This window comes from Ctenopharyngodon idella, chromosome 3, assembly GCF_019924925.1.
Source record: "Ctenopharyngodon idella isolate HZGC_01 chromosome 3, HZGC01, whole genome shotgun sequence".
Taxonomy (NCBI): domain Eukaryota; kingdom Metazoa; phylum Chordata; class Actinopteri; order Cypriniformes; family Xenocyprididae; genus Ctenopharyngodon; species Ctenopharyngodon idella.
The window spans coordinates 35,320,168-35,337,212 of record NC_067222.1 but is presented as its reverse complement, the minus strand read 5'-3'; the positions used below and the strand labels follow the sequence as shown (position 1 = coordinate 35,337,212).

Below are 17,045 nucleotides of genomic sequence, written 5' to 3'. Positions count from 1 at the left end.
CAGATATAAATTTGCAATTAAAGGGTTAGTTCACCCAAAAATGAAAATTCTGTCATTAATTACTCACCCTCGTGTAGTTCTACACCCATAAGACCTTCGTTCATCTTCAGAACACAAATTAAGATATTTTTGATGAAATCCGATGGCTCAGTGAGGCCTCTATTGAGAGCAAAGCCACCGAACCTCTCAAGATCCAGAAAGCTACTAAAAACATATTTAAAACAGTTCATGTGAGTTCAGTGGTTCAATATTAATATTATAAAGCGACGAGAATCCTTTTTGTGTGCCAAAAAAACAAAATGACGACTTTTCAACAATATTTCGTGATGGCTGATTTCAAAACACTGCTTCTGAGCTCCACAAATCTTTTGTTTCAAATTAGTGATTCGGATCTCCTATCAAACGGCTAAACTGCTGAAATCACGTGACTTTGGCGCTCCGAACCACTGATTCGATTCGTAAAGCTCTGAAGCTTCATGAAGCAGTGTTTTGAAATCGGCCATCACTAGATATTGTTGAAAAGTCATTATTTTGGTTTTTTGGCGCACAGAAAGTATTCTCGTCGCTTTATAATATTATTAAGGTAGAACCACTGTAGTCACATGAACTGTTTTAAATATGTTTATAGTACTTTTATGGACCTCGAGAGGTTCAGTGGCTTTGCTCTCAATAGAGGCCTCACTGAGCCATTGGACTTCATCAAAAATATCTTAATTTGTGTTCTGAAGATGAATGAAGGTCTTACGGGTGTGGAACGACATGAGGGTGAGTAATTAATGACAGAATTTTCATTTTTGGGTGAACTAACCCTTTAAAAAAGGTAACTGAGACTTTACAAATTTCTTCCCCTCACAATTCTGTTTTTTTTTGTTCTAGCAATTCTTGTCAGAATTGTGAAATAAAAAGTCACAATAACCTTTTTAATTTTTTATTCTGTGGCAGAAACAAGCTTCCATAAAAAACAAATATTACAAAACAATCGGCCTAAAAGCGCTGTTGCAGATCTAGAACTTCCGCCAGATTTAGCCACGCCCCCTCTTTCTACAACATCGCTTTGGCTAGTGTTTTTTTTTTTTTTACCTGTCAAGCAGAAGAAAAGCGAGCTCGGCATCTGCTTTCAATGCTGTGACGTTCTCAACACCCTCCAGCGATGAAGTTTAACGATGTACACTCTCATCTTGCTTCTTATTTTGGTTTCGTCGCTTTTTGGTCTATTTATTTTCCAGCTGTCTTCCTTCTGTTTCGACTTTTGGCTTTGTAAGCCGTATTTCGAAATCGCGAACATTTCGCACTCTACAAGCTTCTGAAAAGTACTTTAAATTCGTCTATCATCCTCTGAGCGTCCAGTTTCCCTCATGTTGGTGCGGTAAATGATTGACAGGCTGACAAAAGTGCCCCAAAAGCCTTCTGATTGGCTGAATCTGACGCGACCCATTATCTCGAGATAATCGTGATATGACAGTTATGTCAGTTATATTTTTTTAATCAAGTAGGACAATTTTCTGAATAATTCCATAAAAATCATTTAAGGTAACTTCAAATGAAGTTATTTGGCAAGGCACACTTTCTAGAATTCAACAACAAAAAATAAATAAATAAATAAATAAATAAAAGAATGCAATTCACAAGGCGTTTAATAAATAATAATGGTTGAATGAATTCTGGAATTGAAAAAAGAAAGTAATGAACTTTCAGATGTAGACTATTATAATTAAAATCATTGTCATGAAAACTACTGTCTAACTACTGTGCATTGAGGTAATCAAATTATGGTAATTTTCCCTCTCAAACATAACAGAGATGCTGTTGCCAAGATCCTGTATTCCCTTCTGTTCAGCTGGCTAACAGACAGAATAAATACGCAGGTTTATCCTCGGAACGAAGCACTATCTATCTCCATCCTTGATATCTATGGATTTGAGGTATGACGCTGTAACTTGTTTGCCCACGACAGTAAAAGGTTTTGCTAATACTCTAAGTTGCGGTAAAATTTGGATTGCATTCGACTGAATCACACTTTTTTTGTGCTTTGTAGGATCTTACCTTCAACAGCTTTGAACAGCTTTGCATAAATTATGCAAATGAGTACCTTCAGTTCTTTTTCAACAGGGTCATTTTCAAAGAAGAACAAGTAAGCTGTCTCTGTTCACTCTAATCTTCTGAGAACTGTAGATGAGTAAACTGCCTGTGGTTTGCATCTGAAAAATGATTTTCTTTTGAATATGCAAGAATGAATATAACAGAGAGCAAATCATCTGGGAAGAGGTGCCTTTCTCTGACAACCAGGCCTGCCTTGACCTCATTGCAGCAAAGCCCCATGGGATACTCCGAATTCTTGATGATCAGAGCGGGTTTCCACAGGTGTCATTTCTTCTTAATGTGTTCATTGTTGTTCTTGTTAGTATTAATCTGTTCATCACTACTAGTTTGCATCATTTGCATTTTAATTAACCTTGCATTTTGAATGAATTTCCTCTAGGCTACAGATCATACCTTCCTTCAGAAATGCCACTATCACCATGGCAACAATCCACTGTATTCCAAGCCAAAAATGCCTCTCCCTGAATTTACTATCAAGCATTACGCTGGGAAGGTCTCCTATCAGGTGCATTTAAACTACTTGCCTTGAAGCATCAAATATTTTAATTATTCCCTAATAAAGTAGTGTGGAGGAACAGAGCAAACTTTTTGTGATTGAAAACATGCTTCACAGGTCCATAAATTTCTGGATAAGAATTACGATCAAGTCCGCCAAGATGTTCTTGACCTTTTTATTCATAGCAAAAACAAGGTAAGATAAAATAATTTAACTACCATGAGCCAGGAATGAAATGACCCCAATAAGCTGACCCTTATCTCGCTGTGGTTTCAGATGGTTGCATATCTGTTTATGAGCTACGCTGAGGCCCTCAACCAACAGAGATCTCATGTTGGGAAAAACAGCACAGTAACACGGCGCCATCAGGCCTCAACGGTGGCGGCCAAGTTCCAACAATCCCTCATGGAGCTCATTGAAAAGATGGAGAGGTAGACCACCTAAATTGTGCATTATGCTGTCTACATGAATCTCTTCTGTGATTGGTTTCAGACCCATGTAAGTTTTTTATCACCAAGTGATAAAATTCTTCTTTCCATCTTGCCCTAACAGAGCCAACCCATATTTTGTGCGATGCATAAAGCCAAACCAAAACAAGGTAAGGAACAGCAGTCACTGGGTTCAGGGTTATTAAACTATTTGCGTCTTGGCTGGAATTGAAATCCATTGAGAGAGTATGTAACCTTGCAGGAGCCTGGTGTGTTTGACATGGAGCTGGTCAGCGCCCAACTTAACTATTCTGGGATTTTAGAAACCATTCGAATCAGGAGAGAGGGCTATCCGATCAGAATGCCATTCGATGTCTTCCTTTTCAGGTAAGAGCTAGACATGTCAAACACATTTGAGGCCATTAACACAGAGCGATGACAAAGTTTTTCCCTTGTGTGTCTGAATTCATTAGCTTTATGTTTTTTAATATATAAAGAAAGTTATAATTACTCAATTATTTGGTTGAATTTAGATACAAGTCACTGCTAGGCCTCAAACAGCCTCCACCTGCCAATGGTGAAAACTGTGTCATCATGTTAAGGAAGCTTTGCCCTGTTAGACTAGGATCGTTTCAAGTCGGTGTCACCAAGGTAAGCATGATTCTGATAAGTGTGCTTGTTACTATTCACTTGGGCTGTGTCTGAAATCGCCCCCATACCCTTAAGTAGGGACACTATTTGAGGGAACAGACATTTGTAGTGGTGTCCGAAAGCATTGTGGATGTTATTGAGTGCACTTATTCAATCCCACAATGCACCGCAATAACGAGGGTACAACTGATGCACAGTCAACAGCTAGAGAATACCCACAATGCACTGTCAGGGTCGCGTGCCAAATGAATTCTTGCATCTCGCCAGAAGATGGCTCCCGCAGCTGAATCACTCATCCATCAGTTTTGCAAACCGCTGGTCCAATGTGGGTACAGTGTAATATCACAGGTATAAATTCCTTTTTAATTGATTATTAAATTGTTTAATTAAAGGGTTATTTCACCCAAAAATGAAAATAATGTCATTTATTGCTCACCCTCATGCTGTTCTACACCCGTAAAACCTTTGTTCATCTTCGGAACACAAATTAAGATATTTCTGTTGAAATCCGATGGCTCAGTGAGGCCTACATTGCCAGCAATGACATTTCCTCTCTCAAGATCCATTAATGTACTAAAAACATATTTAAATCAGTTCATGTGAGTACAGTGGTTCAATATTAATATTATAAAACGACGAGAATATTTTGGTGTGCCAAAAAAACAAAATAACGACTTATATAGTGATGGGCGATTTCAAAACACTGCTTCATGAAGCTTCGGAGCGTTATGAATCTTTTGTGTTGAATCAGCGGTTCGGAGCGCCAAAGTCATGTGATTTCAGCAGTTTGGCGGTTTGACACGCGATTCGAATCACGATTCGACACGCTGATTCATAACGCTCCGAAGCTTAATGAAGCAGTGTTTTGAAATCGCCCATCACTATATAAGTTGTTATTTTGTGTTTTTGGCGCACCAAAATATTCTTGTCACTTTATAATATTAATATTAAATATGTTTTTAGTACCTTTATGGATCTTGAGAGAGGAAATGTCATTGCTGCCTATGCAGGCCTCACTGAGCCATCGGATTTCAACAAAAATATCTTAATTTGTGTTCTGAAGATGAACGAAGGTCTTACGGCTGTGGAACGGCATGAGGGTGAGTAATTAATGACAGAATTTTCATTTTTGGGTGAACTAACACTTTAAGGTTTATACATGCCAGTTTCCATGAAACACTTTAGAGAGATTACTACTGGAGCTTCCAGTTAGCTTAGTGTCAAATGATTATTAAACAGCAAAAGCAGCAGCCCTTCCAGCGCAATCAGTGTCCGAATTCACTCACTCGTTTTCATTCACTCCTTCAAGTAAACTATATTAGTGGACTAATGTCGGGAATAATAATTGAGGGTATAGGGGGTGATTTCAAACACAGTCATTGTCTCAGACCGACAGACGTCACTCTCCACATCTGTTTTTAAGTACTTGAATGCACCTTTTATTTTTTGTTAGTTGTTCATGAAAGAGGACATATACTTCCTGTTGGAGAGTAAGAGAGACAGAGTAAGGCATGTAGCTGCCCTGACTCTGCAGCGTTACACCAGGATGTTCTTTGTGAGAAAACGCTATACAGCCTTTCGCATGAAGATCATACGGCTGCAGGCCCACTGCCGAGGCTTTCTCACAAGGTATAAACTATAATTTCTTATTCTCACTCTAAATCAGTGGTTCTCAACCTTTTTGACTCAAAGGACCCCGTCATTGTCGATGACAATATTTCTGATGCTTCTGCTATGATGAAAAAGTTGCTAATTTTCAGACTTTTTATTTACAGAAACTAGGGGCCAGATTTACTAACAGCTTGCGCCAGCCAGTGCAAACCCTCTTTTGGTGTTAAAAGACTGTCAGGATTTACTAAAGACGCACAGTGATAAATTAGCATGGATACAAGTTATTTTTGCGACTGACCTTTTTGCATATGCATTTGTAGGAGTTTCTTCGTCAGACCACTTAATTTATGGGAGAAGAGTATTGAAATGAATCATGTAACGTGATTTACCAAGGTTTGAAGTAGTCAGATTACTGGTATTTGCGGCATTTTTTAACTACCTGACATGACATTGAATTTGTGCATTTTCAGTATAACACCCGCAGAGCTTTCCCCTCCCATCAGCACTTTTATTAGACTGCAGCCGCACGCTATTTTTCCCTGTTTAGCAAATCTGGCCCTAGGAGTGGTAATCTATTAAAATAATTAAATAAAACCATTATACTTCAATAACTGAATGTTCTTCATTGTTTACATTTTTTTTATAACCAATAAATTTACATTATTTTTTTCTAGTTTGTGATTACTGGGTTTTTTACATTTTTTTTAGAGCTTGACAAAATTTCTATAAATTTGCTTTCTCTTTACAGGAAGCGGTTTGTGAAAATGAAAACCAGCCTGGTGAAATTCCGCTCTCTGATCCATATGTATGTTGATCGCAAGAGATATATTAAGGTAAGAACAATGCAGTTTTAGTGCGTAGTGATAAGGCTAAGCTACAATCCCACGTTTAATTGGTTTACTTCTTTTTCTTCTTTTAGCTGAGATACGAGGCCAGGAGAAAGGAAGAAGAGGAGCAAAGGAGAATAGAAATGGTTATAATGATATTTACTGTCTAAATTAACCACATTTTAGTGTATTTTTTATGCCTACAGTATATAACCAAACATAATTCATTGATTCATTCATTATTAACATTAACAAAGGTTAATAAATGCTGTAAAAATAGATTGCTTAATGTTAGTTAATGTTAGCTAATACATTAACTTTAAATTAGACCTTATTGTATAGTGTTACCATATCTTTATGTGCAGGAGCTGTCAAAACGGGAAGTGGTCAACGTCACTCATCTGGTCATTCCAGCTGAACTCGGAGCACTGCTGCAGGCAGCCGCCGGTACTGCAGGGCAATTTTTTCAAGTTACATACAAATAGATATTTTTTATATCGTTCAAAAGCTTCGGGTCAGTAAGATTATGTTTTGAAAGAAATTAATACTTTTATTCAGCAAGGGTGCATTCAATTGATCAAAAGTGACAGTAAGACATTTAAAGTGTTACAAATGATTTTTTATATCAAATAAATGCTGACCTTTCTATACATCAGAGAATCCTGAAAATTAACATCGCGGTTTCCGCAAAAATATTAAGGAGCACAACTGTTTTCAACATTGATAATAATAATAAAAATGTTTTTTGAGCAGGAAATCATCATATTATGTGACACTGAAGACTTGAGTAATGATGCTAAAAAATTCAGCTTTGCTATCAGAGGAATAAATTACATTTTAAAATGTATTAAAATAGAAAACATATTTTATAATTTGGCTGTTTTTGTATCAAATAAATGCAGCCTTGGTGAGCATAAAACATTAAAAAATCTTACCGACCCCAGACTTTTAAAAAGTAGCATATAAAAAGTACATATAATGCATTTATAATGTACACTGCCTGCGTCATCCCTTACCTCTCTGTTTTGCAAGGTGGTAGAGAGTTCCATTCTGATTGCTTGGCTTTAGTCCAGGCTCCCACAGTTCAGGTGGAGTCACAGCTCACGCTACCCCTTGACATCAACAACTACACTCTCTCTAAATTTGTCCAGATTCACTTCAAAGTAAGACATACTTGAGTATTTTTTTTCCAAAATCACAAATAAACCCTCATACTCAGATATTCATCCAGGAATGACTAATATACTGTGTATTCATTTGTATTTATTTATTTTTTTTTTTAAATATTAATAAATAGGAGCCAAAGTTTGGAATGTTAACTGCACCTTTGAAGACACCACTAACACACATTGACGATGATCTTACACATGAGGCTCTAGATGCCTTTGTCATGGTACGCTACATTTTTTTTTTTTTTGCCAATGTCATTTATTTTACATGCAATAGAGCACAAATGTTGGTCCTGAAGTAAAAATCCCATTCATTTTCTCCATAGAGAAATAGATTCACAGACCTACTATGATGAGCTATTAAGTGAAGATATATGTCTCTGTTGTAGCCATAAGTCAGTGTGATTTTAGCTCTCTATTAGCATTATTTCTTTCACTTTATAGATCTTAAGGTTTATGGGTGACCCACATCTAAATGGTGCTCAGGAGAATTTATTTGGAAACTACATCATCCAGAAGGGGCTTACCAACCCTGGCTTGCGGGATGAAGTCTTATGTCAAATTGCCAATCAGGTTTGGAAAAACAGCAATCCAGATAACTCAGAGAGGGGCTGGCTGCTGCTACTGGCCTGCCTGAGTGCGTTTGCACCATCAGCCAAAATGGAGAAATACCTTCTGAAGTAAGCAACATACCAGTATTCATGTTGGATATGTCATGAACAACATGTAAGCATTCATGACATTTTGGCTTTAGGTTTGTCTCAGATCATGCCTATAATGGATTCAAAGCTGTCGGCCAACACAAGCTCATTCAAGCCATGCAGAAATCCCTGTATGGACCGGAGACAGCGAGGACTTACCCACTATCCCTGCTGGAATGGACAGCCAATAGGAAGAAAGCAAACATGGTTTTGCAAGTACACTGTTTTGATGGTGTGTGTCAGTTTCACTCGCACTGTTTGAGTTTCTGCAACCTTCAGTTAATGTTTGCCAGTTGGGTTGGGTTGCATCAAAAAAGTGAACGTGATTTACCTGGATTCAGTCTAATTAATTTGCAATTAACCTTTAAATTTTAACTAAACTATAAATCCTGTTGGACCATTACGCTAAATTTGAATTACAGAAAGCTTGACGTTTAATTAAAATAAACCCTTAATCAACAAATCCTTGACTAACTCTGATTTCTGCTTAATTTAATCTTTATTGGTGCAGCCTACCCTCAGCCTTGCTTTTCAAATCCACATTTCAGGACTCAAATGCAATTCTTTACTTATGTACTATATATATCATAAAACCCTTGTGAAAATAAGCACATTTAAAAATAGACTATGTCAATTAGAAATTGGAAAAGAAGAATATTTTGAGATATCTTGTTTGGAATGAAAGAGATATGCAGACTTACATAAGGATACAAACACAAAGGATAGCTTACAAAGCACTAAAAGAAAGGCTCTTCCATCAATATAATCTCCGTAAATCTGCCTGGCAGTTTCCTTTGTTTCTCAAAACCCTCTGGAGACAATTGTGTAACGCGCATCTATATCAGGTGATACCTGATCTGTGGTGATACACAGAATAGAAAAAGTCATTTGCGTGTAGTCTTCACTCATACATGCCTGTTAAACCATAGCTGTTAAACGTCATGTTGTATTGACAGGGACATCTTTCCTGTGCCCTGTGCACTCCTGGACGAGTGGGGAGGAGTTGGCTGGGGATATTCTGCAGCACAGGTATACGGCCGTATACACAATCTATCCATATTATGTTCTATTTCTTGTTCCTAGCATTTTTCATTCTAATTTTTTCTAGAGTCAGCCAACACACAATGTTTGATTTTGCTCAGTTTCAGCCAGTGTTGTAATGTTCCCATCTATTCATCTTCATAAGAACCTTTTTAATATGCTGTATTCCGTGTCATTAGTGCATGGCTCTTTCTTTCGGGCATGTTGGGATGTACAGTCTATAATGAGGCCTTCATTATCTCTGCCATCTGTAATTTGCCTGAAATGAATAGCCCTATTAATTGGCTCCACAGGGGTGTGACGGAGGCCTGGAAGGGGTGTTCTGTTGTCATGAAGGAGCACGGACAGTGGGCGGAGCTCGCAGGGCACGATTATGTAATGGACTTGATCGCAGACATGGAACTGATGAGAAATTTTCCAAAGCAAAAGTCCTACTTCATCATCTCCGCTGAGAGTCCCACCAGAACCAGGCCCAATGCCAGCCTGTCAGTATCTTGCATTTTATTTGACTTTTGTTTACATTGGAATTGGGTACACTGATGTGTCATAAATATGAATTATATTGTTAATTGTTCTACTTTGCATGTAATTTAAAAGTGAGTAAAATGTGAGTGTGTAATTTCTGTGGCACCAAATTAACGACTGTCCATGGGTTTGTTTGAAAATAGCTAAAAACAGGAATTTTGCAATTCTGTTTATTGCTGCTGGTGACACAGAAATTACAAACTTCAGTAACACTTTATTTTATAGTGCCGTAGTTACACGTCACTACATGTACTTACTATAGTAATAACAGTAAATTATGTATAATTATAAGTAACTAACCCTAAACCAAATCTCAACCCTAACTGTAACTCTATAGTAAGTACATGTAGTTAATTAATAGTACTCAATAGTACTTAATGAGTAATTACAATGTAACTACAGTACTGTAAAATAAAGTGTAACCCAAACTTCACCTTTAAGTTACAAATAGTAAATATTAATATTATAAATTAATTTTGTTAATTCTTTGCTGGCTGATTTTGACTTGAATTTTATAATGACGCCTAGTAAGGTGGTGCATATTAAAGGGATAGGTCACCCAAAGATAAAAATTCTGTCATCATTTACTCAAGTTGTTCCAAACCTGTATGAATTTCTTTCATCTGCTGAATGCAAAAGAAGATATTTGGAAGAGTGTCAGTAACCAAAGACATCTCGCCCCCCATAGTCGGAAAAAAAATTACCATTGAAGTTAATGGGGGGTGAGATCTGTTTGGTTACTGACAGTCTTCCAGATATCTTCCTTTGTGTTCAGCAGAACAAAGAAAGAAACTCATACAGGTTTGGAACTACTTGAGGGTGAGTAAATGATGACAGAATGTTCATTTTGGGTGAACTATATAAGTTTTCAGTGACTGATGCCATTGTAGAAATACGTAGACACCAGAAATACACAGCATTATACTGTATATATATATATAAAATATTTTTGCAGTGTCTTTGTAGTTATCTAATATTTTGCCCCCAATATGATTTTTCACAGGGCTCTGTTTGGAAGCGGATTTGATTCTGATGATGACAACTCACTTCTGCTCCCTCAGACAATGCTCAGCTCCAGTCTCCCAGATTCAGATGGGTATTACAGCCACGGTCAGCTGTTTTTTTTTTTTTTTTGGCTAACTTTTAAGCTGCTTTTATATATTCTGTACAATGCAAATGACATGATTTCTGTTTTTTTCCTTCAATAACTGAAAAAAATAAATAGAATCAGACTTCAGTGAAGCACCAACTCAGAAAGGCATGGACAGATATCTCGACAGCCTGTTTGACCCAGTGCTGTCTGATGGTAATGGAGTAAGTGCCTCTTGTTCACTCCCCCGATGTATTCATGAGTTTTAATAAAGTGTAAATGTAATAAAAAATACACAGTTTGGATGTTTAATGCAACTACCCCGATGAGCCAAAACATTATGACCACCTGCCTAATATGCTGTTGGTCATCCATGTGCTGACCCGCTGAGGCATGGACTCTACAAGACCCCTGAAGGTGTGCTGTTGTATCTGGCACCAAGACATTAGCAGCAGATCCTTCAAGTCCTGTAGGTTGTGAGATGGAGCCACCGTGGATCAAACTTGTTGGTCCAGCACATCCCACAGATTCTCAATTGGATTGAGATCTGGGGAATTTGGGGAATGACTCAGTCATCTGGCCATAAAAATCTGGCCCTTGTCAATGTCACTCAGGTCTTTACTTCTGCCCGTTTCTCCTGCATTCAACACATATGAGAACTGATTGCTTGTTTTCCATTTATCCAGATCTTAATATATGGTCATAATGTTTTGGCCCATCAGTGTATTTATGGAAAGAAGCTTAAAAATATAACATGAATGCATAAAGAACACAATTGGGCACTTGATCCTCATAGTGTAAGTGATTGAGTGTATCAAATGTGCTCTATGGCTGCCAGGTCCCCTGCAATGAAGGTGATTAAGTTACCAGTTTACCGTAATTCTCACAGCATCGAGCGTACTTTATGTTTGATTGAGGACACTTGTAAATATAAGCACGGGAACATTTTCAGTCACAAAGAATAGTTAGTTTAAAAATAGTTTTTACCTTACCTAGACTGGTAAGGGAAAACCAGACTCCTGTGGTCTAGACTAGCATGGCTCTGTCTCAGTTGCGATAGTAAATGGGCCATACCCCTCTTAGAGAGTATAAGGTACTCCCATGGGGAGATTGATTTCTCGTATGACTGAGCTGGGAAGGGTCCAGCCCTGAGTTGAGAGCCTGTTTTGCTTTGCCTTATCTCTTCTGCAGGATTTTGAGAAGTCATCCAGCATGTCCAGCCGTATGAAGGGAGCTGGTGGGATTGGAGGGGAGGATGGTGACATAGAGAAGCCCCTCTCCAGCAGGCCTTATCCCCCCGGTGGTGAGCTCTGCATCTGTTCTCTTTCTGCTCTCTCCTTACTTCACATCAATTATGCATGGGTACTCCAGGGTCAATTGGTACCTAAAAGCAATTAATTGCCAGATAAACATTCAGAATTGCAAATTATTGTAAATTGCACATTTTCCAATGCTTTGCATGACAAATAGCCAATGTACCATTTAGATTGATTTAATGCTTTGGGGATTTTAAGTGACTGTGGCTTTTGGTGATTGGTATTACATGGATAATTCTACAAAATGGGTGCCATTTATGTTCCTTATATACGTTTGTGTAAAAAAAAACAAGACATGTTTCTAATCACATCAACAAAAATACAGAAACTTTATTTTATTATTTATTCTTATTTTTCTTATTTTTTAAACAAATTAAACAGTAAGATTAGATAAAATATAATTAATAAAGATTAGATATAATTGTATTTTATATTTCTTTTATAAAGTATTTTATTTTGTGTGTTTATATACAGTATGTATGTGTATATACACTCTATATATATACTCTCTCTCTCTCTATGTATATATATATATATATATATATATATATATATACTTTTCTTGACTTTAAAAATAACCTTTTGAAATGGTAAAACAGATATATTTCTTATATGAAAAAGCTGCAAGGTGTTTATTTCACTGAGCAGTATTGTTCATGTTTATTTAATATAGTGAGTTGGCACAGCTAATTGGGTTTCATCTGACCTCAAAATCCTAGCCAACTTGCGTTAAATCATTTGATTAAAATATGTGAAAGGGGTCATTGCTTACTGATCCTTAGCCATATTTACTGTTCTCAGCGGTGCCAGTTCTACCTGTTATGGGAGGAACAATGATGCCACCTATACCTATGCCAGCTATGTCCTCTGTGCCGCATGCACACGCCCCCACCGCCGTACCTTCAGTACCCCTAATGCAAGCTATGCCTTCTATGCCAGCTTTGCCTGCTATGCCACCTTTGCCAGCTATGCCTAATGTGCCACCAATGCCTGATATGTCAGGTATGAATGCTGCATAAGTCCTTCTATATAATGACGCTTGGTGCTGATTTGTTCTTGGGGATCATTTTTGAAACACTGCACTGTTTATTTCTGTGCTTTCTAATCACAGTTATTACATTCGCTTCATTTTTGGCTTACTTAAGGTGTAGATCCAGCTGTCTTAGCACAGCAGCAGCAGCAAGCCATCATTAACCAGCAAGCCATTATATTGGTGAGCAAACAAAGCATGACTTGTAGCTAAATGCTGAACGTGTTTGAATACTGAGCTAATGTGATGTACCACAGGCTCAGCAGATGACAATGCAGGCCATGGCCCTCCAGCAGCAGATGTATAATTCAGCGCACCACGCACACAGCGATCATGTGCCAGCTCCCCGCTCCAGCCAGTACAGCCCTGTGAGTATCTCTGAGCACTGATTACAATATGGATGAAAAATCATTAGAAATCAAGTCAAAGCTTTATTATAATGCATAGATAGACGTCATATCAGAACGTTAGATTTCCACATACAGTATTGGGGTCTTTTTGAATTTTTTTGAAAGAAGTCTCTAATGCTCAACAAGGCTGTATTTTTTTATCAAAAAATGTCAAAAACAGCAACAAATAACTGTTTTCTATATAAATATATTTTAAAATATAATTTATTCTTGTGATGCAAAGCTGAATTTTCAGCATCATTACTCCAGTCTTCAGCGTCACATGATCCTTCAGAAATCATTCTGATATGATGATTTGATGATCAAGAAACGTTTCTCACTATTTTCAGTGTTGAAAACAGTTGAGCTGCTTAATATTTTTGTGGTAACAGTGATACATTCATTTTCAGGATTCTTTGATAAATAGAAAGTTCAAAATAACAGCATTTATTTGAAATAGAAATCTATTGTAACATTATAAATGTCACTTTTGATCAATTTAATGTGTTCTTACTTACCCCAAACTTTTGAATAATGGTGTACATTTGTACATTTTTTCCTCAAAACATACTGATGAACAGTTGATAAATTCAAAACAGCTGTTGTTATGATTTTTAATCATTACATGTATCTTATTTAAAGACTAAACCAGAAACTGGACCTGTTTCCTACAAACCAACCCCAGCTTCCCCACCACAGAAACCTTCACAGCGACAATACAGTATGTCATTATTTCAGTCTGTATAACTTCATCCTTAATTTCACTCATTAAAATGACTATTTCATAGGTAACCCTTTACAATAAGGTTCTATTAGTTAATGATTAGCTAACAATGAGCAATATATTTGTTACAGTATTTATTTGTTAACGTTAGTTAATAAAAATACAACTGTTCATTGTTAGATCATGCTAGCTCAGGTCCATTAAATAATATTAACAGAGACATAAAAGTATTTCGTTCATGTTAACTAATGTAGTTAACTAATGGAAACTTGTCATCAGTGTTTTGCTATGTTTCCGAAGGCCCAACAAGGAGGGATCCACCAGTGGGGGGTGTGGTGAGAGCCACTATCTCAAACTCAGAACATTTAGAGCCAAGTCACAACATCAAAGACATTATCAGGCAGTACCAGACTAACCCTGTAAAACCACAAGAAATTCCCAGGTGAGAACTGAACATTTTTAGATCCAAACGGCAGTTCCACATGTTTAATAATGAATGACCTGAACTGAAAACTGATACGCAGCAAAACAATGTTCTCCTTGACCTTGTAACAAAACATTGATAAAATATTAATCAAAAGAGATCTTTAAATTAGAACAGAACAAAGGCCAAAGTGCTAACTGGTCTAGTCTTCAATACAGGAGGGAAGCTAAAGTGTTTTTGAAGAAACCAGACCCCCATGACGAAGCTATATTGATTCTCAAGGACCAGATGAGTGCTCCACCAGCACAGGTAGATCAGTCATAGTTAATTTACAGATAAACTGACTGTGTTAAAGTCATTGCGGTTAATGCTGGATGTGTTCATCATGTCCCACATGACCAGCAAAAGAAAACCTACACTCCAGTTTCTCCTTCATCATCTGCAAAGGAGTTTGATTATGATGGTGGGGGACTAAAACCAGCAAAAAGCATAAAGACGAAGCGATCGCCTCCTGTGCCAGCTGTTAGTCAGAGATTCCCAGCCCCTGCTCCTGGTAAACTCAGATCATCTATGTCATTTTATTTCGACATAGAGACCATATTAGCCTGGCTGTAACGTCACTGTGGTGTGTCACATTACAGTATCTAGAGAACTTCCAGTAGAAGAGGAGAATATTCAAACTCAACTGCACAAGAGGAGCAGTGAGGAGCACTACACCTATACCAATGTACCCTGGAAAATCTACCTGAGGAAAGAGGCTAGTGTCATTTGTTTTGGATTGGGTCAATGGGACATAGCGCCGTTGCAAGAAAGTATGGAAATGATTATGAAACATTAAATCGCTGTCATGTGTTTTTAGGTTTTTTATCCGAAAGACAGCTTCAATCACCCGCTGATACTAGACCTCTTGTTTAAGCAGGTTTGGAATTTTTATTTTGTTCTTTCTGTTAACTTTGGTTTTAGGGCTGTCAATCATTTAAATCTTTCATTGTGATTAATCTCGTAATTTGTTTTATTTAACACATTTTCAGTAGCTGAGGTGGTAGTTCACTTGTCTTAGGAAAGGAAATGGTCATTTTAAAGGGATAGTTTGCCCAAAAATGAAAAATACCCCATGATTTACTCAACCTCAAGCCATCCTAGGTGTATATGACTATCTTCTTTCAGACGAACACAATCGCAGATATATTTAAAAATAGGTCACAATAGGTCAGTGCGGAATTAATAGTTTTGGCAATAAGTTTGGATCATGAAACTTGTAAATTTGTGCAACAGTGTCACACATACACACACACATACACACAAAATTATTTTATATTTCTCAAACTGCATCAAAATGCGCAATAAATGAAAACACTGAAAACTGAAATAGATCAATAATTCAATAATATAATAACTTTACCCTCACTTTATGGACATAATTTTACTTGTATAAAGATATTTAACTTTGACAGCCATAATTTAAGGTGCACTACTGATAAAATTTGGATTTTTTAAAAAAATGTTTAGAAAGAAGTCTCTTATGCTCGCAAAGTCAGATTTATTTGATCAAAAAAACAGTACAAACGGTATTGTGAAAACTTATTGTAATTTAAAATAACTTTTCCATTTTAATATATTTTAAGATGTAATTCAGTGTCACATGATCACTCAGAAATCATCTCTAATATGCTTATTTGGTGCTCAAGTTGTTTAATATTTTTATTTGAGATAGAAATCTTTTGCAGCAAACCTTACTGACCCCAAATGTGTTTTTTTTTTTTTTTTTTGTTAACAATTGTTTGTTGAGTTTTCTTTTTCATTTTTTAAAGGCCAAGAAATCCTGTATTTATACAAGAAAAAGAATATATTTATACAAATCTAGAACCCACCCCAAACCATCCCACCCCTGGTAGACTTCAAGAATATAGAAATAAAATACAAACACAGAATGTAGACTGACTAAATAAATAAATAAATAAAAAATACAAAGATGTTAAAAAAGTTGAGACAATATCAAAAGATCCAATAACAATTCGATCCATGTATACGAGAAGTTGAGAGTTCCATCGAAATAATGTCCAACAAAAACACTGTCCACGTTCATCCTGACCCCAAACTTTTGAACAGTAGTGTATGAATTTGTGATTGTTTTTACTTTTATTAACCATAATTATAATGAAACTTTCAGATTGTCCATGACACATTCTCAGAGGCTTGCATTCGCATTACAACAGAAGAAAGGCAGAAGATGAAATCCCTTTTTGGTATGATTTATTTTTCACTTACATACACATTATCCCCTTGTAATATGTGAACTCTGCTTATTGAGAGGAAAAAATGTGTCTTCTATATTGTGACAGCGGAGCACAGCGTTGACAGCAATGCCACAATCCAGGATGAGAATGTGAAGAAGAAGGTTGTGGTTGCCGCAAGAGACACCTGGGAAATCTACTTCTCACGCCTCTTCCCAGCATCTGTAAGGAATCTCTCTCAGAGTATCCCTGCTGAAAACACCCGCGTAGACCAGCCTGTCTTCAGCCT

At 37.0% G+C, this 17,045-nt stretch overlaps 1 protein-coding gene across 1 annotated transcript in view; it reads left to right on the top strand.

The window, feature by feature from the left end:
- myo15aa (myosin XVAa) overlaps positions 1-17,045 on the top strand; it is a 34,026-nt gene that overhangs the window by 7,939 nt on the left and 9,042 nt on the right. The window contains exons 12-44 of the mRNA XM_051888298.1: positions 1,799-1,922; positions 2,036-2,131; positions 2,230-2,361; positions 2,480-2,605; positions 2,714-2,791; positions 2,873-3,027; positions 3,149-3,194; positions 3,287-3,411; positions 3,558-3,675; positions 5,129-5,304; positions 6,035-6,119; positions 6,206-6,259; positions 6,479-6,560; positions 7,146-7,276; positions 7,411-7,506; positions 7,727-7,962; positions 8,037-8,215; positions 8,940-9,012; positions 9,318-9,509; positions 10,553-10,659; positions 10,775-10,863; positions 11,831-11,942; positions 12,757-12,957; positions 13,101-13,168; positions 13,243-13,353; positions 14,017-14,095; positions 14,399-14,540; positions 14,741-14,831; positions 14,925-15,075; positions 15,164-15,279; positions 15,382-15,441; positions 16,693-16,768; positions 16,865-16,980. Coding sequence (XP_051744258.1) covers positions 1,799-1,922; positions 2,036-2,131; positions 2,230-2,361; positions 2,480-2,605; positions 2,714-2,791; positions 2,873-3,027; positions 3,149-3,194; positions 3,287-3,411; positions 3,558-3,675; positions 5,129-5,304; positions 6,035-6,119; positions 6,206-6,259; positions 6,479-6,560; positions 7,146-7,276; positions 7,411-7,506; positions 7,727-7,962; positions 8,037-8,215; positions 8,940-9,012; positions 9,318-9,509; positions 10,553-10,659; positions 10,775-10,863; positions 11,831-11,942; positions 12,757-12,957; positions 13,101-13,168; positions 13,243-13,353; positions 14,017-14,095; positions 14,399-14,540; positions 14,741-14,831; positions 14,925-15,075; positions 15,164-15,279; positions 15,382-15,441; positions 16,693-16,768; positions 16,865-16,980 — 3,823 coding nt within the window. The remainder of the gene's footprint in view (positions 1-1,798; positions 1,923-2,035; positions 2,132-2,229; positions 2,362-2,479; positions 2,606-2,713; positions 2,792-2,872; positions 3,028-3,148; positions 3,195-3,286; positions 3,412-3,557; positions 3,676-5,128; positions 5,305-6,034; positions 6,120-6,205; positions 6,260-6,478; positions 6,561-7,145; positions 7,277-7,410; positions 7,507-7,726; positions 7,963-8,036; positions 8,216-8,939; positions 9,013-9,317; positions 9,510-10,552; positions 10,660-10,774; positions 10,864-11,830; positions 11,943-12,756; positions 12,958-13,100; positions 13,169-13,242; positions 13,354-14,016; positions 14,096-14,398; positions 14,541-14,740; positions 14,832-14,924; positions 15,076-15,163; positions 15,280-15,381; positions 15,442-16,692; positions 16,769-16,864; positions 16,981-17,045) is intronic.